This window comes from Rattus norvegicus, chromosome 4 (assembly GCF_021556685.1).
Source record: "Rattus norvegicus strain SHRSP/BbbUtx chromosome 4, alternate assembly SHRSP_T2T, whole genome shotgun sequence".
Classification (NCBI taxonomy): domain Eukaryota; kingdom Metazoa; phylum Chordata; class Mammalia; order Rodentia; family Muridae; genus Rattus; species Rattus norvegicus.
This window is the reverse complement of record NC_141537.1, coordinates 51,660,562-51,686,009: the sequence shown is the minus strand read 5'-3', so window position 1 is coordinate 51,686,009 and position 25,448 is coordinate 51,660,562. Positions and strand designations below refer to the sequence as shown.

General features: G+C 43.0%; 1 protein-coding gene across 3 annotated transcripts in view; it reads left to right on the top strand.

Moving 5' to 3' along the window:
• Fam3c (FAM3 metabolism regulating signaling molecule C) overlaps positions 1-25,448 on the top strand; it is a 48,688-nt gene that overhangs the window by 21,239 nt on the left and 2,001 nt on the right. For all 3 annotated transcript variants that reach the window (XM_087657177.1, XM_087657176.1, NM_198771.2), the window contains 6 exon segments: positions 4,323-4,352; positions 5,278-5,401; positions 11,867-11,925; positions 12,961-13,011; positions 15,629-15,713; positions 24,784-24,910. In XM_087657177.1, coding sequence (XP_087513303.1) covers positions 4,323-4,352; positions 5,278-5,401; positions 11,867-11,925; positions 12,961-13,011; positions 15,629-15,713; positions 24,784-24,910 — 476 coding nt within the window.

Sequence of the window (25,448 nt, the reverse complement as noted above, 5' to 3'; positions counted from 1 at the left end):
CTGCAGATAGCAATACTTTGACTTCTTCCTTTTCTAATTTGAATTCCCTGATCTCCTTTAGTAGTCTTATTGCTCTAGCTAGCACTCAGATACTGTATTGAAGAGATACAGAGAGAGTGGACAGCCTTGCTTTATCCCTGTCTTTAGTGGAATTGCTTTAAGTTTCTCTCCATTTAGTTTGATGTTGGCGGTGTATTGCCTTTATTCTGTTTAGGTATGTGCCTGGTGTCCCTGTTTTATTCTTAGCATGACTGCCCAGCGTATAAGTTCTCAGCATGAGTTCACTAATGGTTTGTCTGTCTAGAGAAAGAATTATTGTCTGAGTAAATGTCATTCAGTCCAATAGTCTAAAAAACACATAAAATGTCTAAGAATAAAAGCATAAATATCTAAGCAATCGATTTTTCTGTTTGACATTTTAAACATATTTAATGACTGTTTTCTGCATGGTGATAAGAAGCATTAATCATGGCCCTGGAGTGCTCACTGTAGAGAATACCATACCACTGTATTGAAATTGTTTCTTCATTTGAGTTAAGTGCTTGAATGTGGACCCATACCTAGTTTGTATAAGAGTCAGAGAAATGTATCATCAGAGTCAGTCCTTAATATTATTCTTTTCTCCGGTGATTTTCATTTTCCCCCCCACATATGTAGTGTTTTGACGTTGCAAATGTCCCCACATAAGGTCCTTTAACTCACATTACATTTTCAGGGCTAGGGGTCCATCCTAGTGCCTTGCACATGCTAGGAAGTTTTCTACCAGCGTTCTACTTTCTTAACTCAGTATCTAACAAAACCCTCAACTCAACAACACGGCACCAGGTCTATTTAATGCTATTTAGACAATTCTGTATCTTCTTGATTTTTTTTTTTAAAGATTTTCTTATTCTAGAAGTGTACTCTGGTTTTCCTGTGGCACTCCAGGCTATCTCAGAATTTACTGTGTAGACATGGTTGTCCTTCAGCCTCCCCCACTCCTCAAGTGCCAAGATTACAGGTGTGCACCAGCAAATGCCCACCCTACAGTTTCCCTTTCTTCTGAGTGATTGGAAGTCCAACGAGGGCTTTGTGTATACCAGACAAGTGCTGTGCCACTGGCCCACATCCATGCTTAACACTCAATTCACGTCCTTTTGCATGCAAAGATTCTGTCTCAAACCAGCACTTAACCCTCTGTGTTAAAATACTCTTTGGAGCACCTTGATGACTCAGTATCTGGGATATGGTACGCCATTCTTCCTTCCCAGTTAAAATGAGCTCACGTCTAGTACTGTAACTAGAATACTTGTCTTTCCTCATTTCTCTGGCGTTTCATATTGCTAGGAGCCTTCTTATTGTGTGTTTTAACTGTTGGATTTTGACACTGTTTAGAGAAGGTATTTGTTTTAATTTTGTAACTGTAGTGCGTTGTATCTGTAAAATGTTATCTATTGGGTTTCGGTCTACCGGTACAAATATTAATTGTGGGGTTTGTTTTATTTCTTGTTTAGAATAGGTTGGTTCTCATGACCATTTATGTAGCATCCAGCTTAATTTAGCAGAGGTCATCAGCTTGAGTCTATATACGTTGGTTTCAGGAGCCTGGTTTCTAGTTACCCACAGTGGTCACTACAGTTCAGTCAGTGGTTTCCTTTCAGCTGTCCTTTGTAATGACATAGCTTGAACAGATCATCTTTTCCTTTTTATTGGAAGTAGATTATTTTCTCATACAATATATATCCTGATTACAGTTTCCCCCTCCCTCTACTCCCCCTAGTTCCTCCTTACCACTCTTTCCATCTGGATCCACCCACCCTGTTTCTGTCTTTCATTTGAAAAGAACAGGCTTCTAAAAAGATAGCAGTAAAACTTGACAAAATAAAATGTAGTAAGATAAAACAAAAAGTCACCACATCAAAGTTGATCAAGACAAACCAAGAGAAGGAGAAGAACCCAAGCAATGCTTTTTTGTTTGTTCATTTCTTTGAGAGAGATTTCCTTTATGTATCCCTGACTGTCCTGGAACTCACTCTGTAGACCAGGCTGGCCGTGAACTCAGAGATCTGCCTGCCTTTGCCTCCGAAGTACTCAGGCTTTTTACATCGTAGTGTTTTAAAAAAAATAAAACAGATATTTCCAGACAGGAAGAATGAAAAATTTGCTCAGAGTTAATAATTGAAATTACCAAGATAGATTGTGATTTAAAAGAATAAAATAAAAATTAAAAGGCAAAGAACCATAACAACTAAAAAAAAAAACAAAAAACAAAAGAAAACCAACCATCTAGCTCTCTAAACCTCGTATTCTGTCATGGGGATGTAGCCCTGTGGTAAGTGCAGGAGTACCTGGCTTAGCATACCCAGATTCAGTCCCCAGCACATCTCACCCCCAAAATACACAAACACCGTTTTTTTTTTTTTAAAATGAGGCTTAATCTTGAAAGAATTATGGAGTCACACTCCATTTGTAAAAATAATACCCGGAGACCCTGGATACTCCTGACTTAATTCCACCCATTACATTACCATTTTAGGAACTGTAAACTGTCACAGGCAGGACTTGTACGGACTGCGAGACATGTTCCTGGCCGTGATTTAATGCAGCGTTAACTTTCAGCACGGACATTTAACTAGTACAGAAGTGAGTGAAGCCCAGGTTACCTCTGCAGATACTGCCTCAGTGAATGTTGTGGACCTAATTATTTTTAGCCTCCGGTCTTTAAGCCATTGGTAAGCGGTATATGCATAGGTTACTTGAGACAGTATTAAAAGCTTAGGTACACCGTAGTTCTAATCCTGTGGTCTGACTTAATTGAAGGACATTCTTTGAAGTCTGTCGAGTCAGATAGGGTTGTGTCTATCCCTTGATGTATTATCTAAAGCAATTAAAGACTGGGGTTATCACCTAGAGTTGGAAGTAAAGTGTGCAGGTGAAGAGGGGCTGTTGTCTTCTAGGTATTGCTTGCCCCTGATTCTCTAGCAATGCCCTGTATTCATGAAAATTAGGTCATCTGCTTACCTGCAGGTTGGCATTCTGGTAATTGCAACCCAAGGGAAAGTCTTTCGGCTTTGATGGGTTTTGGATACACATAAACTGACAGGGAAAGACAGATGGAAGTTTAGCATGTGTGGTCTTCACATTGCTGTTTTTGCTCCGGGGATTAGTTCTCTCATTCAAAAGAGTGAATGCGTGGAATCAAATTTCTGTCAGTGTACTAGGAAATGGAAGAGTGAACTAGGGAACGCCAGCACTAGAGTGTACGGTCGCCCCTCCCCACCTTTACTCCCACCCCCTCTTCTGTTTTGTTATTGGCTTCTTCGAGTCTGCCTTTCCATGGGAATCTTTCTGTGCTTAGGTTATGGGGTCCAGGAGGCTGTTTTGCTGTGTCCCGTGCACTACTCTTTCCCTGCATGATAGCTGTGTGACTTCAATGGTGCACAATATTCTAAGGGTTCTCCTGAGAGTTGAAACTGTTGACTTGGCTTCTTCTCTTTGAACATCTAGACACTCTCTTTCAGCTTTAACTTTCCGTTCCATAATTTGAATAGTACGCTTACAGGAAATCCGCAGTTATCAAAGATAGCACAGGAGTAAAAACTAAGTGCCTATTTATAGCTAGCCAGCTGGCCAGCTTCTCTCGAAGTGTATTTATTAGCCAAATCAGGAGCCAGCTGCCCACAGTACTTTGATGACCCTGGTCCACATTTCTTGGACTGGGATCAGACACTGGTGAATTACAGAGCACCGAGTGTAACTGTAATGGAGGACAGTTGAGACCCAACTAAGAGTTGACCTTTGCCTTTCTTGAACTGATGAAATAGACTCTCAGTAATTATCATTATGCCCAGTACACTTCTGTTCTGAGAAATTCAGGTTCCTCAACCTTCTACCTTCTTGTTTTACTTCCAAATCCTTGCCAACCCCCGCCCCCGCAAGATGGGTTTATGAGCTGTGTGGGGACCCAGCACTGCCCAGAAACAGCGGCAGCAGCATTTAAACATTATCATGTTCACCAGCACGTCTAATTTTTTTTATAAAGATATATTTTCAGACTAACTTCTTGAGTAGGATTCAAATTTGTAGTAAATAGTTAAATAACATAAAAAGTTTTAAATGATGTTTCAGTTATAAAACACAGCTCTCCGTGATTTCAACACACACTTGCCCATACTGAGTAGGAAGGTCCCACCTCTCTGAAGTGATTTAGGTGTTTACTGTATATGGGCAGTCACTCAGACGCACATTGCCTAGGCTTACAGATGCTTTAATATGTTGAAAGTAGGTTGTTGCCAGTGAGTGGGCCTGTGCCTTCTAATAATGTGAACTGTTTCTCTCCATAGCCCGATCTGCGTTGGACTCAGCCATTCGCTGTAAGTCCCTCATCTTGGTATATTATAAGTACTTCATCCAGTGTGTGGCCATGCAAAGGCTTTTATCCAAGGAGTGTGGGCAGGTTGTGAACAAACCCTGAGGGAGACAAGTTGAGTGGGACGGCCTAGTGTCATAAGTTCTTCATTCTCAATGGGCATTGGCTCTTCGCTTGTGTTTCGACCCATGGAGCAAGCACAGACAGTGTTTAGGGAATAGAAGAGTCAGCTGCAGCTAACGACCTGGATGGAGGGAAGGTCCGAACTCTTACTGATCTTCATTTTGGACTAGACAGGCAAAGGAGGCAATTAAGAAGCCTCAGGCACCCTGAAATTTAAAGATAACTTCAAGAATAATGAAATAACATCCACCTTGCCTGCCCGGCAAGATCCGTTTCCGTCAGCGGTTAGCTCATTCCTCGGGAGGATCTCAATGGTACCCCTGAGTCCTTTTATTTCGGAAGCTTTGCCTTTCTTCCTTCTTTCCTTGTTTTTTTTTTTGATACCATTAGAGAAAAAAGTTCTGACAGATTTTTAAAGTCTTTATTATTTATATTTCACTAAAATATGTGTATGTCTCCTTTTTATTTACTTTTAAAGATATGTATGGTGTACTGTCTGCATGTATGTATGTGCACATGTGTTCCTAAGAGGGCATATGATTCTTTGGAACTTGAGTTACAGATGATCATGTGGGTGCTGGGAATTGAACCTGGGTCCACTGGAAAAGCAGCCAGTGCTCTTAATCACTGAGCCCTCTCTCTAGCCCCTAACTAGGTATACCTGGATGTCATATATGTGTGTGTGTGTGTGTGTGTGTGTGTGTGTGTGTGTGTATCTGTGGTTTGAGATCTAAAACTATCTGATTACAAAATCTTACTAATTTGTTTGCTAAAGAATCTCAAATGTATTTCTATTCTCCCTGAAGCAACGAAGCCTCCCAGGTACAAATGTGGGATCTCAAAAGCGTGCCCGGAGAAGCATTTTGCTTTTAAAATGGCGAGCGGAGCAGCCAATGTAGTAGGACCCAAGATCTGCCTGGAAGATAATGTGTGAGTATCAGATGTCTTGGAGCCCGAGGGTGGTGTATTGAGAAACAGCCAGTGGACTTGAGATGATGGCGTTCTGAAATGCTTTTACTAACTGCCCGTAATTTTGATAATCATTGTATGGCTTTCCCCCCTGTGCATTAAAGAGAGTGACCAAGAGACCTGCATTTATTGGGCTTTGTGTAAGGATGCAGATGGCTGTTTCATTTGATTCTGAAGTATTAGAAAAAAAATTAACTCATTTAAATTCATTAAAATAAAAGCATTTCTCTAGTCCGGCCGTATTTCAAATGCTCAATGCCTCCACGCAGCCTCGGACCACAAATCCCATCTAAAAAACATTTGTGACAGAGCAGAGTCCCATTGACAGCTTTTCCCAGAGCAGTGAAAGCTTCACATCTCAGTCTTTCCTGTTTGAGGCTTGAGTGCTGTTTGCTGAGGTGTGACGTGACCTGGTGGTCGAGGCACTCATACTGCTCTGGACTGAGCTGAGCGGCTCCCAGGATGCATTGCTCCACACGGATGCTCTACACGGGATGCTCGAAGCTTGTCATCGCGCCTCATAGGCTGTCACAAGTTCCTGCTTCTGACATTGGGAACCCTGGTTTTAGTGTCCTTCATCCAATTGCCCAGAAAATTTAGGGACATGAGCTCATTTGATGTTAGTGTAAAACACCGGATGTGACGTCAGACTATGTAGGCTAAAGAGTAAGATGGCGTAAACAGGACAAACTGGGCTTTTTCTCCCCGCTCTTTAGATATGAATTTTAGGTAGAGCTTTTAAATTAAAATTTCAGCGAACTACGAAAGGATTGGCCTCGTGTACCGACACTTTCTCGCAAAATTGATGCTTGTTAAGCTCTGTTCATTTTCCCGCATGCTATTGGGCGGCCACTGTCAATCAGTTACTTTCCGACTTTTCAAGACCCCAGATCTGTTTAATGGCACAGCAGGGTGTGCACGCTTTAGAAGTTTCTAGGCTTTTTAAGAAACACTCCCTTTCATCTCACTGAAGAGTCCAAGTCTGAGTCTAAATATTAGGAGGAAAGTTCTTTTGGAGTACCTCGCCCACGGATAGTCTGCTGACTTTTGCTCTGCCTCTTTGAAGCCCGGAGTGTAATGCAAGGAGGACATGAAACCTTTTTCCAGAGCTGGTTTTTCAACCGCAGTTACATAGGGTCAGAAGATGAATGTTTGTTGGCAGTCGGGCTTAGTATAACTGTACCTGGCTGGCAGCCAGATCTTTTGGTTCTAGCGCGGTGAGCATGTCATGTAGGATTTGTACTCTGTTGTAGTTTGTCCGACCAAAAAATTGAGGCTGCCCACTAATCAGATGCATTTCAAGAATCCTCCTGCCATTCCCACGAGAGATTAATAATTGATGAAATTTTATGGCTAGACCTCAGGTCATAAAGCTGCTCCCTGTAGAAGGGCTTCATAATTGGCCAAGGATCTCTCTCTACTGGGGAGATGGCAGGGACCATTTCTTAAGGCCGCTGCCTTTTCCTGTATAATTATTACTGTATTGGTTTTTAAACAATGCTAACTAACTTAAAGAGACTGCCTAGGCGGCCATTCATTCTTCAAGTGTTGAATGTGCAGTCTAGCAGGGGTGACCGATACCTACAAAGAAATGTAACTAAGTGACGTCAGTCAGGACCCCCGCCGTGCAGGCAGTGAGTAAGGAGTGGGAGTGAGTAAGGTAAGGTTTAATTTGAGATTGTAATTGAGCAGAAAGGGCCTAATTCTAGATCGACCGTTGAGCTTAGAATTCTAAGACACCGAGTAGAGTCTGAGAACATCAGGATCAGGAGACAACCAGAGGCAGACCAGACATTTCTGAGCCTCCCAGACAGGAGGCACAGTTTCACAGGCCACAAGGAAGGAAAGTTCTAGAAGGGAGTATGGGCCAGGCCACACATGAACCTCTGAGCAATGCAGGTCAAGGGCTGAGATAATTTCATAAGTGTATTGAGCAAGTTTTCAGACCCTTTAACTGTGTTGTGATCTCATTTATACTGAAAAACTAATTTCACAGCCGTATAAGATGACTCACCTGGGAACAAAGAAGGCGGGGGAGGGGAGCTCTTGCCTCAGCTGTCTGACAGAGCATCTCCATAGAGCGTCTCTATTTGTAACAATTTTATTTTTTGCCTGTTACCCTACAAAATGTGCTGCAAGTACATAATAAAATGTATGTGACCTTGCAGCTGTTCTGAGTTCAAGAACTCGCTGTTGAGATGATGTTGACACACCCAGATTGGTCTGGACATGGCTGATTTGGCTCCCTATGCTAAGTTTGTTATTTATCATAGCTGGGAGGTGCCAACTGTAGACCCAGGGCTCTCCACACTTCTAGTGCTCAGGCACGCTTCCCCACGATGCTTAAAGTAGCCATAGCTGGTGGCAGGTATTTGAAGTAAAAACTGCATTTGAAAGTAAGTGTATAGTGTTTGTGCCATTTCCTGAAGGTTCTTTTTGTCTGTCTGTCTGTCTGTCTGTTTGTTTGTTTAAAGGGGTGTGGTGGGCCAGAGGACCCTTCTCAGTCATAAAGACTAAAGTAAATGTTTTAATTACTGTGACTACTAATGTGTGGGTGTGTCTTGGGTGGTTTTTTCCTTGATTGCGGGAGTTTTCCCTGCTTTAATCTGTAGCGTGATGGGCTGCTGCCCCCTTGTGGGAAGCCTGCAGCACTGTGCATCCCTGATGCCTCTCTTTGCTCTGTGATGGACTGAAGCCTATTGGGCTACAGAGCATGTTCCAAGATGACATAAACAGTCCACTTGGAAAGTCGCTGGGGTTTGATTATCAACCAACACATTAGCTGTAACTAGTGCCTTTGGGGACCATCCAGTGTACTCCTCCAGGGTCTGGAGCATGTGCTTTGAGGCGCTCCTCCCAATGCAGCCCAGCCAGTTTTCCTGAGGTGAAGCTTATGGGTGTGCTCTATGCACGCATTCTTTTGTTAAAAGAGCTTGGAGATGTAGCTTATATATACCTACTCTTTACACATTTGTAACTCATTGTTGTATCTGTAGTATAATTCATCCTCGTGCACAAGCTCGTGTGGTGATTTGAATATCCTTGGCCCTGGGAGTGGCACTGTTAGGAGGTGGCACTGGAGGAGTAGGTGTGGCCTTGCTGGTGGAAGTGTGTCACTGTTGGGGTGGGCTTTAAGAACTTTCCTATCTGCCTGGGGATGTCAGTCTTCTCCTAGTGGCCTTCAGATGAAGCTGTAGGACTTTCAGTCCCTTCTCCAGCACCATGTCTGCCTGGATGCTGCCATGCTTCCTGCCATGATGACAATGGACTGAACCTCTGAACCTGTAATCCAGCTCCAATTAAATGTTGTCCTTTATAAGAGTTGCCTCGGTCGTGGTGTCTGTTCACAGCAATGGAAACACTAAGATAGTCTGCCATGGTCATTTTAGTCTTCTTCCTTTCTTTCTCTTTAATTTCTCTTCCTTCCCTCCTCTCTCCCCTCCTCTTTCCTTCCCTCTCTCCCTCCCTCCCTTACTATTTCCCTTCCTTCCTTCCTTCAGCCTCTCCAGAATGCTGGGATTGCTGGCCCAGCTTAGAACACTTTCGTACCACCAAAAGAAACTGTACCAGCTCTTCTATAATTCTGGCCCTTCTCTGTTTTCATTCCACTCCACACCTCCCACCCATGTCCATTGCTTCCGTTCCTGTAGATTGTCTTGGTTTTGATGTTTCACAAAGATGTGTCATCTTCAGTAAGTGGCTTCTTCACTTGGTATAATGTTTTCAAGGATCATCCACCTTGTAGCTTGTATTAGTTAATTCTTTTCATGACAGTGATGGTTTCTATATGCTTGGCCCAGGGAGTGGCAGCATTAGAAGGTGTGGCCCTGTTGGAGTAGGTGTGTCACTGAGGGTGTGAGTTATAAGACTAGTTATAAGTTCTAGCTGCCTGGAACTCAGTCTTCCACTAGCAACCTTCAGATGAAGATGTAGAGCTCTCAGCTCTGCCTGCACCGTGTCTGCCTGGATCTTGCCCTGTTCCCACCTCAATGATACTGGACCAAACCTCTGAACCTGTAAGCCAGCCTAATTAAGTGTTGTCCTTATAAGAATTGCCTTGGTCATGCTGTCTGTTCACAGCAATAAAACCCTAACTAAGACACTGGCTGAGTGATTTTCCATTATCGATATGCCTCATTTGTGTGGCCCTTTATCACGTATGAGTTATTTCTGACTATTAAGATCAGTGTTTCTGAAGCATTTTCTATACAGGTTTCGTGTGGATGTGTTGTCCCTCTCCGTGCTTGAACTGTAGTGACTTTTGGTGCGGATAGCTGTCTGGCTTATAAAGGAACTGTCAGACTGTTTCCCATAGTGACCCCATTTGACCTTTGTACCAACCATGTGTGGAGTCCTGGGTCCTCCATATGCCTAGAGACTACAACATCTGGTAGGAGTGAAGTTGTATCTCATTGCAGCCTTGATATGGTCTCATTGTGGTCTCTCTAATTGTGGATAAAGTCTTGCATTTTTAAAATCCACCACAGGGAAGTGTCCATTTGTTTTAATCTTGGTTGTTGATTACTAACATTCCCTTGCTTGGTGGTTTGCCGGCATCATTCCCACCCTTTTACTTCTATTACCGTATCCTTGTTTCTGATGAGCTTACTCTCGCCGTTGTGGTTGGGTAGTGTGCGTGGTTCTCTAGCGACCGACAGTTTGCCTTCCGTCTTTTGTTGGTGTGTTTGAACTACTTGTGTTCACTGTACTTGCTGACGGCCGCAGCCTTAAGTCTATCGTTTTGGCATTTCCCTTTTCTGTTTTCGGAGATCTTTACTCTGAGCTTCATGACCATTTTTTAAAGTTCCATCCGGGAGGATTAGTTGGGAAGAGGAAGTGGGGTCAGCAGGAGTCACCCGGAATGAGGAAGGGTTATGGGATACATAGTTGAAATACTTCCTAAACACATGCAGAATTAATGAGACCCATTGATACTTATATATGGTAATAAAAGCATTTTAAGACGTTTCCTTAGATCTACCCACTGTTTTTGAGTGTATCATTTTGTACAGACTTACAGTGATACTGTCTGTTCCTTAAGGTTTTGGAATTAAGGTCTGGATGAGAGAATGTCTATAACGTCAATGAGACCTAGACATACACCATGGCACCACGTTTGATTCGCACTGCAACTAGCAGAAAGTGGAAGGAACTGGCTAGCAGGAAGAACTTACTTGATCTAGTAGAGCCCTTCTCATCATCGGATACTTGAAGCTTCAACGTTATTCTTCTTCTGTACTTTGTCATACTCATTTGCATAAACAAATATGTCACTCAGTATATGTACTGGAATTATGTTCCATGCAACTATAGTTCAGTTACAGATAGGAGTTCTGTGGAAGTCACTGACACCTTCTGTGAGAACCAGTTGACTATGAGGAGTGTGTAGTAAATGCGCTCTACATGCTATGTCACATTTGCAGTGTGCTGATGTGAGCGTACACATGCTCACATGCCTGCACTGCGCCCCCTCTTACAATACACTGCTGGGGAAATTGCTAATACCTGGAATTCTTTTTAACACGATGTGAAAACGTCAGTTTCATATCCCATAAAATAAACTGTTGGCAAGCCAATATGCCACTGGGCCGTCCATCTTCCGGTGTCACCTGGCCCTGTCAATGGTCCGTAAGCTGCCGCCCTTAACGATGGCTATCTTAGGCAGCCGGTACGTGGGTGCAGTGAGGTAATTAGTCAGTACAGCCTTCCTTCCAAGTGCAGAGAAGGTTTACGTTGATAATGACTAGGAAAATGTTCACAGTTGGCTGGCACGGACACAGTAGTGCGTCACTACTCCTAGTTTTGGATTTTAAAGTGTTTGTATCGCATATGACCCCAGTTCATGTCATCCTATCATAGCGAGCCTACAGAATGTGGAGAAGAGAGGGTCCTGTCCTTTGGCATTTTGAGAATGGTAGAGACTGCATTCTGTGGTGGGCTTGAAGTATGCCATAGATGGCACAGCACAGTATTATACAGAGCAGCAACAGTGTGGCATTTCAACCGTAAATTATTTTAAAGTTAAAGAATTTGTTTTCGTTTGTGTGTGTCTGGGTATGTGCCTGTAAGCGCAGGCGACGGAGAGGCCAGAGGCGTGCGGTCTCACTGGAGATGGAGTTAGAGAAGGTTGTGAACCTCCCGACGTGGGTGTCTGTCCTCTGTACAAGTCGTCCGTGTTCGTGACCACCGAACCATTTCTCTAGCACGATTATACCTTTATGTGTAGTTTTTTTAATTTTATGAAGTATTATTTGAGTTCACATTACAGCTGACTCAACATAAGGCTGGGCTTGATGTTAAAATTTTTTTTTCCTTTGCCGAGTTGAGTATTTGGTTTGTGTAGGATACCTTTCTGCATTTTATTTCTGTGACATGTTTACGTATGCTACCCGATCCTAACGTTTGTCTTGTCCTCTGTCCCTTTAGTTTGATGAGCGGTGTGAAGAACAATGTTGGGAGAGGGATAAATGTTGCCCTGGTGAACGGTAAGGAGAACGATTGTACCTCATCAGTGTAATGAGTGGGTATATATATATATATATATATATATATATATATATATATATATGCCCCACACTAAAATTTACTCTTGGGAGAGGAGAGTCGCCAGCACCACCCAACCCTGAGGCCTTGCCGACTAGGGCGCCCTCTCATCTACACCATTGCAGACAGAGTCTACTGACGGGTAGCAGGTCTTCTTCTGCACATTGCAGCCGTGTGCGTTGCGCCGCGAGCTTCTTAGGAACTTGCGAACTACTAGCCTAGCGCTAAGCTGGTGCTGTGTGGCTGTGCCTTTCAGAGTTCTGACTTAGTATGAACATACGAAGACGTAAGGGCTTGTAAAATGGCAAGGGATGGCGGTGGATTGTTAGGTAAGTGTGGGGAGAAATAAAGCCATGATCGGTTGTAAGTTTTCAGTCCTGGGTGCATTCTTCTCAGAGGTTCAGACGAGACCACCGACTCCCGGACGTAGTGAGTGTTACGGTGTTACAGAAGTCACATAGGCAGCCAGCCGAGGGGTGCGAGGTGCTGCCCGTGTGGCTGCCTCTGCTCAGGCACACATTCCTATAACTGTCTGGGATGAGTAGAGAGAGACTGCCCACAGTTCACCCACCCCACAGCAGAGAAAATCTGTTTGCTTTATTCATAACAGTAATTCTAGGACTCTGTACGGAGTAAACATTTTGATGTCCCTTTATGCATTTAACCGATCTTAAAGGCACAATACGTGTAAATTTTGTTTTAAAAATAACTTTTATTTAGATTGTTGTTTTAGGTAGATAACTTCTTTGCTGTACAGCTTACGTATTGGTGGCGATTCTCACAGGACAGTGACCCCACGTAAAACTGGAGCGTAGCCTAGAATTGGTCAGAAGCCACTGGGGCGCACCTACGCGTATGGTTCAGATTGTAAATTATAGAAGCACTCAGTGAGTTCATGCCACTCGCTGACAAGATCATTTTTTTTTATACACTGATATTTCAGTTGTGTGATTTAACATGTATTCTCTCTCTTTCAGGGAAAACGGGAGATGTGATAGACACCAAATATTTTGACATGTGGGGAGGAGGTACGTGCCACTTTCACAGTGAACCCATCTGGGAGAGAACTATGCCACCGTTCACGTTCCCTCCCTCGGGCCTCAACTATGTGTCTGGTCATATTTAGGCAATGTGTTGCATGCAGTCTGGTTATTGTAGGAAAGTTGCATGTGATTGAGATTCCGGTGAGATTCGGAGGACAGCAGTGCCCTTTGCTGGACAGGACACCTGCCTCAAAGCTCTGAGTTTGTTTCCATTTCTGCCTGAGATTAGAAACACCGGAAGACCAGTAGTATAACCAGTTCACACAGTTTTTGACTAGATGGGTTTGTGTATGGTTTCTGAATCTCAAAAATTAGTCAAAGGCGGGAGCCTTCGGTAGATAAGGTAAACTCAGGTTCTAGAAAAGCAGTAATCCCGTTAATTCATCCAATTTTTACCTTTGGGCTCTGCTATTACAGAAGCAAAGATTCGAGAGAGGGCATAGACTTTTTCTCAGCAATTTACGGGGCTCAGAACAAGCCACACGTATTTATCCCTTCTGTGTTTGGGAGTCCCAGGGACAGGGCAGGGTCGCCGTCCTGCTGAACAAGCACTGACTCCCCAAAGAGTGTTACCCCAGAGGGAAGGATCTCTTTAAAAGGTATATTATTTTTATTATTGTAGTTCTGTGTAGGTGCGAGTCTGCACGTAGGTATATACATGGAAGGATGCAGATATCTGAGGAGGCCAGAGGCGTCGAACTCCTAGAGCTTGAGTTACAGGCATTGTGAGCTGCTGGTGTGGGAGCTGAGAACCAAATTCAAGTCCCCTGAGCACTGCTAGCCTTTGAGCCATCTTTGAAGCCCACAGAGTCTCTTCGTCTTTAAGGAAGGCAGTTTACCTTTTGGTCCCCTGGCCTTTTTACATACGCCCTGTAAACCGGTAGCTCCCAGGCTGCCAGATATTTATGTTGAGTTCCAAGACAATCTGACGTGTCTAATATTTCTTCAGCCCTTAATAAGATACCGTGCGTTATTTACTTAAGCCTTAGAGAATGTTTCAGAGCTGTCAGAGCTATATTAAATTACACCGTTCCCATCAGTTTTAAAGTCTGAGGGCATAATTGCTCTTGGTATAATTTATGGCACAGAAACTCTTCCGTGAAGCTGTTGAAATCAGGCATGTAAACAGAACTCTGGTATTGCTCTCCCTGCCCATCACTGAATCTGATTTGCTGCCAAAAGCTCTTCCTGGTTCAGGAATAACAGCAGTTTGGTGCCGTCTTTTCATTACAATGGGGAGGACTTGTTGGCGTTTGTTTCCGCATTAAACATGCTCTTGTTGTGAAATGCAGTCAACCAGTGATACATGTTTGGCATCCTTGCTGTTGAAAAAGAAAGAGAGAAGACTTGAAGTAATATATCTTTGGAGTCGTTTTAGACTTACGGTCTCTAAGAAAAGCTAACACTGCAAAGAGCTCTCGAGAGAAAATGTTTTAGTACCTGACCAGTCTGTCTGGCAACACCGGTTTGTACTCACTGAGCTGGATTACTGTGAAGTTCCTGTGTGTGGCCTTGATACATAAGAGGACCAAGTGCTGGCCCTAATTAGTGTGGCTTTTAGTTACTGTCTACATTCCTTACCCCAATTTGTTATAAAATGATAGACCTAGGAACTCTTAAAATCTGCCTTTTTACATACCACAAAAAGGTCTTACAGGTGTCGCTGAGTGAAAAGCACCCATATTATCCTTGAAGGCTATGACCCCTCTGGACCCCCAAACCTCACATGGATCTCAGAAGCAGGCTTCCCGTGGACTGTAGACCCAGTTACACACTTCCGAAAGGCCTCTGAGGTCCTTGCTATACAGATGATTCTCTTGCCCGCACTTGCCAGGGATTTTTTTTTTTTTTTTTTATTAACTTGAGTATTTCTTATATACATTTCAAGTGTTATTCCCTATCCCGGTATCCGGGCAAACATCCCCCTCCCCCCTCCCCTTCCTTATGGGTGTTCCCCTCCCAACCCTCCCCCCATTGCCACCCTCCCCCCACCAGTCTAGTTCACTGGGGGTTCAGTCTTAGCAGGACCCAGGGCTTCTCCTTCCACTGGTGCTCTTACTAGGATATTCATTGCTACCTATGAGGTCAGAGTCCAGGGTCAGTCCATGTATAGTCTTTAGGTAGTGGCTTAGTCCCTGGAAGCTCTGGTTGCTTGGCATTGTTGTTCATAAGGGGTCTCGAGCCCCTTCAAGCTCTTCCAGTTCTTTCTCTGATTCCTTCAACGGGGGTTCTATTCTCAGTTCAGTGGTTTGCTGCTGGCATTCGCCTCTGTATTTGCTGTATTCTTGCCAGGGATTTTTAAATGGCCCCAGTGATGTGAGTAGGAAAAACACACGATGATTCAGAGCTGCGAAATAAATCATCAAGAGATCATATTAAGGTGTAAATTTGGTAGTTTTGTTTAGTGGATTTTTTTTTCTTCCTTAGGTAAACTTGAAAAACTTGAGTTTTTAGGCTTTTCTTAAGATTCATGGATCTTACCTGAAATTCCTTTTCATTAACAATTAATCGTTTTGTAGATACTTCATACATTAATTCTTAGAGGTCATTGTGATAGTAATTCCATTATTTACAAAGAAAATCTCCATCCTTTTTTCTTCAGATGTGGCACCATTCATTGAGTTTTTGAAGACCATACAGGACGGGACAGTAGTGTTAATGGCAACGTACGATGATGGAGCAACCAAGTATGTAAAATTAAAGCCTAGCACAACTCTCGGACCTATAATTTATACTTTAAGAAGCAATATATTTTCACTGAAAAATAGTCTATTAGGTAGGTAAGGTAATTGTAGATAAGTACTATCAGCTTTTAAAAAGTTCATTTTTGGGCTGGAAAGATGACTTAGTGGTTAAGAGAACTGACTGCTCTTCCAGAGGACCTGAGTTCAATTCCCAGCAACCACATGGTGGCTTACAACCATCTGTAATGGGATCTGATGCTGTCTTCTGGTGTATCTGAGGACAGCTACAGTGTACTTATATATAATAAATAAATAAATCCTTTTTTAAAAAAGTTCGTTTTCTTCCTATCGTTGCATGTAAAGTTCATCATTCATATGTTATAATGAAATTTGAATCATGCTGCATATACATATCTTATACTTCCTTTTATGTTGTAGCAGGATTACACTGTTTTCTCTAACCTTCTCCTTTTGCTCTTTGGGTTAACATTCTTTAGTAGCATTTTTATGGCTCAAAGCGTTTTGTCCTATGGGCTCATATTTGTTAAAGTTCCTCCTAAGCTGCCAAGTTTTTCTTCTCATGCGTAACACTGTGATAACTCTCTTTTGCACATTTTGTTTTCTATTTTGGACCTTTTTTTATAACCTTAGGTTAGTTTCTGAAAGTGGAACTAAGGTCAAGGGTACAGATGAGAGGAGAGCCTGTGTGTGTGTGTGTGTGTGTGTGTGTGTGTGTGTGTGTGTGTGTGTGTGTGTGTCTTTATTGCTTATTTCAATATTTGTGAGGTTAGACTTATGTATGTGCTCACTGGGTAGGTTTTTATTTTCTTTGTTTTTTGCACTTGATTTTATAAAATATCCTATGACCATTCAAGTTGACCCCATATTGATTAGTAAAAGTCCTTTATATATTAAGGTATTAACCAGTTCTCTTATCAAAAATACAGTTTTTGTAACAATCTGCTTTTAATTTTGTCAACTTAAGGCGCCTTTTCTTTTAACAGAGTAGGGTGGCTTGTATGTAGTAGATAGAGCCTGTGGGTTTTTCCTTTTAGTTTCTCTGACTCTTAAGCTCAAGAAGTACTTTTCCATCTCCAAATTAGATAATTGATATATTCTCTCTTGCAGTGATTTTACTCTTTTCCTGTATTTTTAAAACCCATTTGTAATTTCCAGAGCTTTGCAGCGTCTGCATTATGTCAGATTCTTAGATGGTTCTAAGATGGTGTAGATTAGTTTCTTGTTCTCTTCTGTTAACCTTTCTTTCTGCTTTCCTCAAAGACACCGTTTCAGCTCCCTTATGACTGTGTTGTAAAAATGAATGTGCTTTATTTCCCTCTGGTATCGTCTTTTAAAGCATTCTAGGAACAACAGTGACATTGTACATTTTTAAACTGGTTCAACTGATGTTAAATCATGAGGCTTAATATAACTGGCAGATTCAGCTGATCTTACACAGTAAACTAAATAGAGTACAGAGACTAATGAAGCTTCCTTGGTTAGAAAACGTGACTTGTGTGTTGGTTTGTAGAGACTATAGGGTATTATGTGTATAGTGTCTTTTTTTTTTTTTAACATAAAGCCTCCCTTTTTGTCTAGACACATGTGATCTTTCTTTTTTCATGCTTTTATTACTGAACCTGATGGGAATCAGAACTCTGATGAGATACTGACGTAATCTTGAGAAGGTTGCATTGTGGGTGTCCTGAAGTCCTCCTGAAGCAGCCAGCCAGCCTGAGCAAGTCTCTTAAACCTCAGCCCTGGTCCTTGGACTCCCCACCTGCTGGAGGCCAGCACTCCTTTCCCTGAGTAGCCGTGCAGACTGTAAAGAGATACTGTCTTCTCAGGGTGGGCTCTAAATTCTGTTCAGCATTCCTTATTTTGGGTAAATGGAACAACAAGAAAATAGACGTGTTCCCTCGGTACCCAGTACTAAAGTATTTGAAGCTAATTGACGTTTTCCTTTTAGTTTTCCAGGCTCAGTACACATAGCTCTTTTAACCTCTTATCATATTATGTTTCTCATTCCTTTCCTGGCTGTGTTTCTTGGGCATCCTTTAGTTCATTATTGTCTCCCTTAAAACGAGCATCTCAAATTAAGCACAGCATTCCAGATGCGGTCTGGCCAGAACTGGCTCTAATGGGGATGCTAACTTGCCATGTTTCAGAGATTACATTTCTTTGAATATTCATGCAGACTGGAATTATATTAGTTTTCTCTAAGCAATCAAATCATATTTTTGGCCCGTGAATTTTTGGACAAGTTAGATTGTTAAATCGTCAGATCTTTCCCTTTGATGTCAGATTTCCCCCCTCCATTCAGAACTTGGTTTTGTTTGATGTAAATGAAGAACTTTATATTCATTTATTCCTGCTAGATTTGATTGTGCTGATTGGGCCTGCTTGCTCTGACGTGTGTCCTAGGAGGGTTCCACGATCCAGGCTTTTGTACTAGCTCCAAAGTCATTCATGTGTCTAAATGTAAGCCCTTGATAGAAGTGCTTACCAAGGGCAGCGTGCCACCAAACTAGAGACTGGTTCCTCACGGAATGCTTCTGCTAAGCCATTGCAGGGATGGCTCTGCAGACAGCTGCCAGTGTACCCCAGTAGGCGTGCTATCCCGCCGCACCCTAGTTTTTTACTTGCAGCAGCTATTCTCTGGGGCTATCAGATGCTAACTTGAAATTCATAGAGGAAACTAATTGCAGTGCCCTGATCTGCTGCCATGGGGCTTGGGTTTCAGAGATGTCATTTAACTTGGCTTGACTCACGCCTGTGCCCTTCCAGCTGCTCCCCCCTTGCTCGTCTCCCTTCGTTGTTATTCTTACAGGGGCTGTTGTGGTCTCCCAGTCTGGATTTTTTTGTGAGGAACTGGAATTTGTTTTATTGGAACCAGGGTTATAGGTGTATCCTGTCACTTCTGGCTTGGAAGTGTGCATTTAGAATCAAACCTGTGTCCTCTTGCTTGCCCAGCAAGCATGTTACTACTGAGACATCATCCCCTTGGCCCCGTTTGCCTAAAAACAAAGCAAAAACTAGATAATCAATTGGTGCGCCCTTCCCTAGCAAAGACTTTCTCAGCATTTCGTAATTGCCTGTAGTTATTCTTCGGGGTTGAGGCCTCAAGAGAGCCCCTCCCTGCCACCTTAGCCTGCTTATTGGTATCGTCTTTGTTCAGGTCATGTTTAAGCATGTTTGGTGAGACTTTATGCCTGTAACTACTGACATTTCTGGAGATACAGAAAAACTATCACAGCAAACTTCCTTTTCCTTTGGCTTTCATAATCTTTCTGACTTATCTTCTGCAATAATATCTGTATCTTGCAAGCCATGTTATATTTATTTAGGAACACACACACACATACACACACACACACACACCCCACACATACACACATACCACACCACACAAACAAACCACACATACCACATACATACACACCACACACATACACACACACATACACACCACACACACACACACCATACATACACACCACACACACACATACACACCAAACACATACACACACACATACACACCACCCCCACACACCAGACACCCCCCCCCACACACACACCACACATACACACATACCACACCACACAAACAAACCACACACACCACACACATACCACACACACACACACACACCACACCACCACCACCACCACCACCACCACCACCACCACCACCACCAGCAGCAGCAGCAACAACAACAACAATTAAAGAATAATAAAAGTGAGCTGGAGAGATGGCTCAGCAGTTAAGAGCACTGACTGCTCTTCCAGAGGTCCTGAGTTCAATTCTCAGCAACCACATGGTGGCTCACAACCATCTATAATGGGATCTGATGCCCTCTTCTGGTGAGTCTGAAGACAGCTACAGTTTACTCATATACATAAAATAAAAATAAAAATCTTTTTAAAAAGAATAATAAAAGTTATTTTTTAAATAAAACACAATATTTGTAAAAAAGAAACCCCTAGAGTATTAAACTTGTAACAGCTTAGCATCTCCAGTTTTTATTTCTAAAACAATTGATATTTCCTTAGAGTGTATCAGTGCTTTGTAACAATTAGTTACAACAATAGTTATAACAATGTAACAAATTACGTTTGTGATTATATATAGATCCAAAGGCCAAGTTGACTTTAAATTACATACCTGGACTTGGTTGAGTTACTATTTTCTTTTTCTGTTATTCAAACAATGCTCGCCTCCTGGGAAGATTGCCATGATCAGACAGTAATACTCTTTCTGTAAATCAGAGTTCCTTCATTATACTTCGTTACTCCTTTTGTCTTGTAGCAGAAATTGTAGTGAAAGTTATTAGTTTTGTTTGTTTGTTTGCTTGTTATATTTATTTTTTGTGTGTTGGGGGAGTAGGGGAGTGTTATATGTGTGGAAGTCAGAGGACAGCTTTTAGGAGCTGTTCTCCATTGCCATGTGTACCCAGGGATCAAACCCAGGTCACTAAGCTCGTTGGCAGGTGTCTTGACCGACTAAGCCATCTCCCAGGCCCACGTTTGCAAGAACTAGATTCTCAGAAGTATTTCTGAGGAACTTTTTCACCTCTGGTTTTTCTATTTAGTCTTCAGATTCTACAGGAATGTGACTGTTTTCTTTTATAATTCCTGTTATTTATATTTCCTGGCTGATTCTTCCCCTCTAATCAGAATTGATCCCAGAAACCCAGCTCTCCCTTTTCCTTTCTGTGTTCTGGAAGCGTGACTCAGCTGGATGGTGTGGGCCTGCAGGATATACCTGCTCTCCTCTCTAGTAAGAATGGAGCCTGATGGAGACTTTCATCTCTCGTCCATCCTCTCTGTGTTGTGTGTTATTCACCAGAGAAGATTGTTTGGACATGAGTTTAAGCCAATAGAAAGTCTCTGTTAGCTGGCCTGCCACTGCATTGGGTGTTCAGGATCCCAATAGAGCTCTGAGCCTTACTTGGAGTGAGTTTTTAAGCAAACACACACACACACACACACACACACACACACACACACACACACACACAAATGTTCTGGGTTAACATACTTCAGTTAACGAGAACATTCATCCAGAAGGGGAAGGGGAACTACAGAAACAAAAAGGCAAGGTTAGTATATTTAGAGGCTTTCCCAGAACTATGGACTTTGACAAATATTTTATTTTTGGCAAGTAGCACTGTCCGTGTGCTGAGTTCTGCAACTTGGATGGTGCTTCTATCATGGAGTCAGTTGCGCTAAGATCTTGGGGACTGTTCGGATCTGGGGCCCTGTTAGAGCAGTTTCTGTTCCAAGGAGAGCCTACGCAGCATTAGGATGCCTTCAGTAAAACACGGCCCCCTTGCTTTGTTTGCCTCTCTCCTGATGGAGAAGTTTTCTATTTATCTTAAAAGAAGTCTTCTCTAAAACAATTGATTCAAGATAATTCTTTTTAAAAACGCATTATACTTTATTCACGGTAGACGTATGGATAAGCACGCATTCTGCCGATCGCGTATGGAGGTCAGAGGTCAGATTGCCAGAGCTGGTTCTTTACTTCCACCATGTCTGTTCTGGGGACCAAACTCAGGTCTTCCACGTGGCGTCAAGAGCTTTTATCTTCTTGAGGGATCCTGCTGACCTCCAAAATACATTTTTGAGAGAGAGAGAGAGAGAGAGAGAGAGAGAGAGAGAGAGAGAGAGAGAGAGAGAGAGAATGCGTGTGCGTGCGCGCATGCGCTCTCCTGAGGACATGAGGTGTCCTCCTCTTGCTCTCTTCTTGTCCCTGAGAGAGGTCTCTCAGTGCATCTGGGACTCATCATTTTTCCACCAGGCCATCAGTCAGCAAGCCTCAGCATCTTCTTGGGGCCTCCATGTTCTCTCCCTGGCACTAGGGATACAGATGTATGTGGCCTCACTGGCTTTTTAACGGAGGTGCTGAAACTTAAACCTGGGTCCTCATGCACTCTTAGCAACCAAGCATCTCCTTAGCTTTTTCAACCTCGCCCCAGAAGAACTCAGCTAGGAATACCATTAGTAAGTACTAAACATACACCACACTCAATTCCTCATTCAGAACAAAAAGTTTACATCTCTAAATTTGACACTGTATTTGTTCTCCAGGCTTTACATTTTTGACATATATATGTGTTGTGTGTGTGTGTGTGTGTGTGTGTGTGTGTGTGTGTGTATGACATTGTTTTCACTCAGGGTGTTTTTGCACTGCTCTAAACTTCGTTTGGAAATATGAAATTACCCTTTGCTTATTATAACGAATAGAACAAAAAGGAATGCCGAAACAGTGCGTAAACTCTACATAGGAAGTTCAGAAAGCATTACAGGTCATTGGGAAGTGATTTTATAGTTGGACATTGGTGTCCGGGTTTGTCCTCATGGCCATGATTTCTTGGAGGAAAAGGGAGACCACAGTAACCAACAAAGGCATGATCTGGGGCTGGGGGGTTGGGGGAGGGGAGGCTGGAGGGAAGTGACCAGGTCCTTTTATTTTTAATTTTAAAAATGCGTGCGCGTGCCTGCATTTGTGTGGTAGATGCACAGAAGTGCCTGCCTCCATGTGGAGGTAGTAGCAAGAACTTTCCATGTCTTTTCGTATTGCTCTCTGACTTACTGCCTTGAGACAGGGTTTCCTGCTGAGCTGAAAGCTTAATAGTTGATTCCAAGGGCTGCCCCATGAGCCCTTGGGATCAGTGCTGGGATTACAGGGACATGCGCTGTGCTTGGCCTTCCGTGAGGGTGCTGGGATGTAGACTGAGGTCCTCTGCTGTCAGAACAAGTACTTTACCCTTTCAGTCATCTCCCCACAAGTATCGCTCTCCCAGCAGGGTTGTACTAGACACGCTCAAATGATCCAGCCGTAAATGAAGACAGCCCGTATAAATGCCGTCACCTGGGGAGTGTATTACTCGGTGCCCAGCATTTCGATCAGAAGCTGCTCATGTGACCATCGTCTGTGTTACCTATCCCCAAGTTGCAGACACCCACACAACAGGTGTTCAGTGTAAATGATGTCATCTGTGCACCGCAGGCACAGTTCTGGAAAAGGGTGGGTGCTCGCCTCCTGTCCAGGTGTCCTGATGCCAACAATGCCAGCCTTGCTGGCAGGCCTTCCTAAGGGGGCTCAGGTCTTTCATGTTAATTGCTTCCTGCACAAGAACATCGTAGTGTTCCCGTGGAAAATGCAGGAGTTAGTGGAGTTGAGTTGATTCTAGCTCTCTGGCTAAGTTGGCTTGGATCGTAATGTTCAGTGGTAAAGTTCAAAAGGAGAGAAAGAGGATTGACTGTCCCTTCAGCAGTGTGTGTGTGTGTGTGTGTGTGTGTGTGTGTGTGTGTGTGTGTGTAATAGGGGAACTTACTTGCGTTTGGATAATCATCTGCTTGGAGATCAGACACTACTGTTGTTTGTGAATGTAACATTCATTATCAAGATGGCAAACTGTACTTTTTCCGAGGAATAAATGCGAATGGAACTAAGTGGCTCTCTGAGAGGCACACGTTGGCACGCCGTGAGCCTACTGCCTGCCATCCACATTGCAATGCATTTTATTCTCCAGGGTCACAGCTCATCAGGTTGTATTGACGGAAGCAAAGAAGTCTTTAAAAAGTGGCTAAAAGTAGAGCACATATCCATCCTGAAGGGCTTCATAGATGCTCAGATGGTGTAGGCTCTTTTTTTTTTTTTTTTTTTTTAGTAGTGTGTGCGTGCATACACGTGTGCATGCAAAGTGCCCTCAGAATTCCCTAGAGCTGAGGTTGTGAGCCACCCATTGTGGGAGCTGGGAACTGACCTTGAGTCCTTTGCAAAACCTACACAAGCTCTTAACCATCGCTTTGTTTTTCCAGCCCCTTTAAACATTCATTCGTTCGTTCATTCATTCATTTTCATGGCCTCCTTTTGAACATAGATGTTACACTCCTTTTCAGTTCACTTGTTCACACTGCCTTCAGAAGTGAGTGTGACAGGTTGCATATTCCAGGGGCTGTTGCTTATTTTTACACTGATTCTAGAGAACTTGCTCCAGGGTAACACCCATCATCAAGCCGTATTTGAAACGGTCCCTCCCCCGCCTCCCCGTGGATGTGAAGCTTTGAATCACTTGTGGAAGCCGAGAGGGTGTGTTACATATTTTAGAAAGCTCCTCTTTAAATGCAAAGTACCTCACTTCAAGTTAGTTTAAGACAGTGGGGGTTTTGGGTTTTTGTTTTTGTTTTTCTACTAAGCCACAGATCTGGCGTGAAGCAGCCCCTTCTCTCCAACTGTCCTGGCTTCGGATGGAGCACTTCGCCTTGCTGTTAGCAGGGCGGCTCTGTCTAAGTCATCTAGAAGTTGGTTTGGTGGCGGTGGCGGTGGCAATTTTGTTTGTTTACATAGCATAGGACCTCATGTCCAGTAACCAGGGGACCTGGCCCCCGGTTTTCTTTTTGCTCTGTAGCTAGCGTTCATTTGCTCCCTTTCTGCTCTGTGAGACAGGAGAGGGAATCACTCAACATTTAACTGATCCTCATGGATGTTTTAATGGCATCTGTCAGTTGAAGGTTTCTCTTCCAGCTAACATGTGTCCCTGCCTTCCCACAAGTGTTTCGTTCTCGTGTGAGTCCTACAGCCATTTTTACTAAATAACCAAAGTACAATTTATAAACCTCTTCTCAAGATTTGTTTTAAATGGAGGACAGTGCTAAGCAGACTTCGATCAGCACTTGCTTTTGATCCGTTCATGTGGAGTTTTGGTAGTCATTGAAGACTCTGGTTGCTTGAGACCTGGATATAGCCTGGGCCAGCGTCTGTTAGCAGAGCCACACTCTCTTTCTGATGAATGTACTTAGAAACAACTAAGGGAGGACCAATTGCTAGGCAGTGCAGATGTTTAACAGATGCTCTCTAATTAACTTCTTGACTTTGTCTCCCATCACTAAAGAGCTCAAGTGGGAATGTTGTTATAGAAATTGTTTTTCTCCGTATCCACTTTTCAAAAATATTCTCTGATGTAATTTGAAATGTTTTCACCTTCATATTCAGGGACTTTCTTGGTAGGTGTTTAGAAAATGCAATACCCTGTGCCCATTGCTTCGTCTTCTCTTGCAGACTCACGGAAGAGGCACGGCGACTCATCGCCGAACTGGGGAGCACATCCATCACCAGTCTTGGCTTCCGAGATAACTGGGTCTTCTGTGGTGGCAAGGGCATTAAGACAAAGAGCCCCTTCGAACAGGTTAGTGTCTGGGGCGTTCATAACCAACGGACAAGAATAAACTAGCGAGGCTCTCTCATACAACAGTTTCGTGCTAGTTGTTTGAAAATTAGACTAAGCCAATAACTGAGTACGTCCACATAGTTCTTTTTCTAAGTTCTCAGTAAGTAATTAAAATAATGACGACTTTTAAAAAAGAGCTTCAAAATGACTTAAAAAAAAAATGATTTCCCTCATACGACAGTGCGTTATCACCCACGCCTGGCCCTTTTGAAGAACTCTAATTATTAGGGATTCCGGGTCTACTTTGTTACGAGAATCAGCTGACTCTGCAAACGTCTCAGAGCTCAAATAGAACATAAAGTTTTTGACAAAAACTTCTTTAAAAGTAGGTTCTTTTTGGACGGTTTGCCACAGAGCTCCCTGCCCCCAAGGGTCATCCATTTAATATCTCGAGTCTAAAACGTCGTGTGACCTCATCGTTGACGTGGGCGTTACTGAAATGAGGGCGGGCAGGCCTCGCCTACTCTCCGTTAGCAGATCACAGACTTTCTTTTTT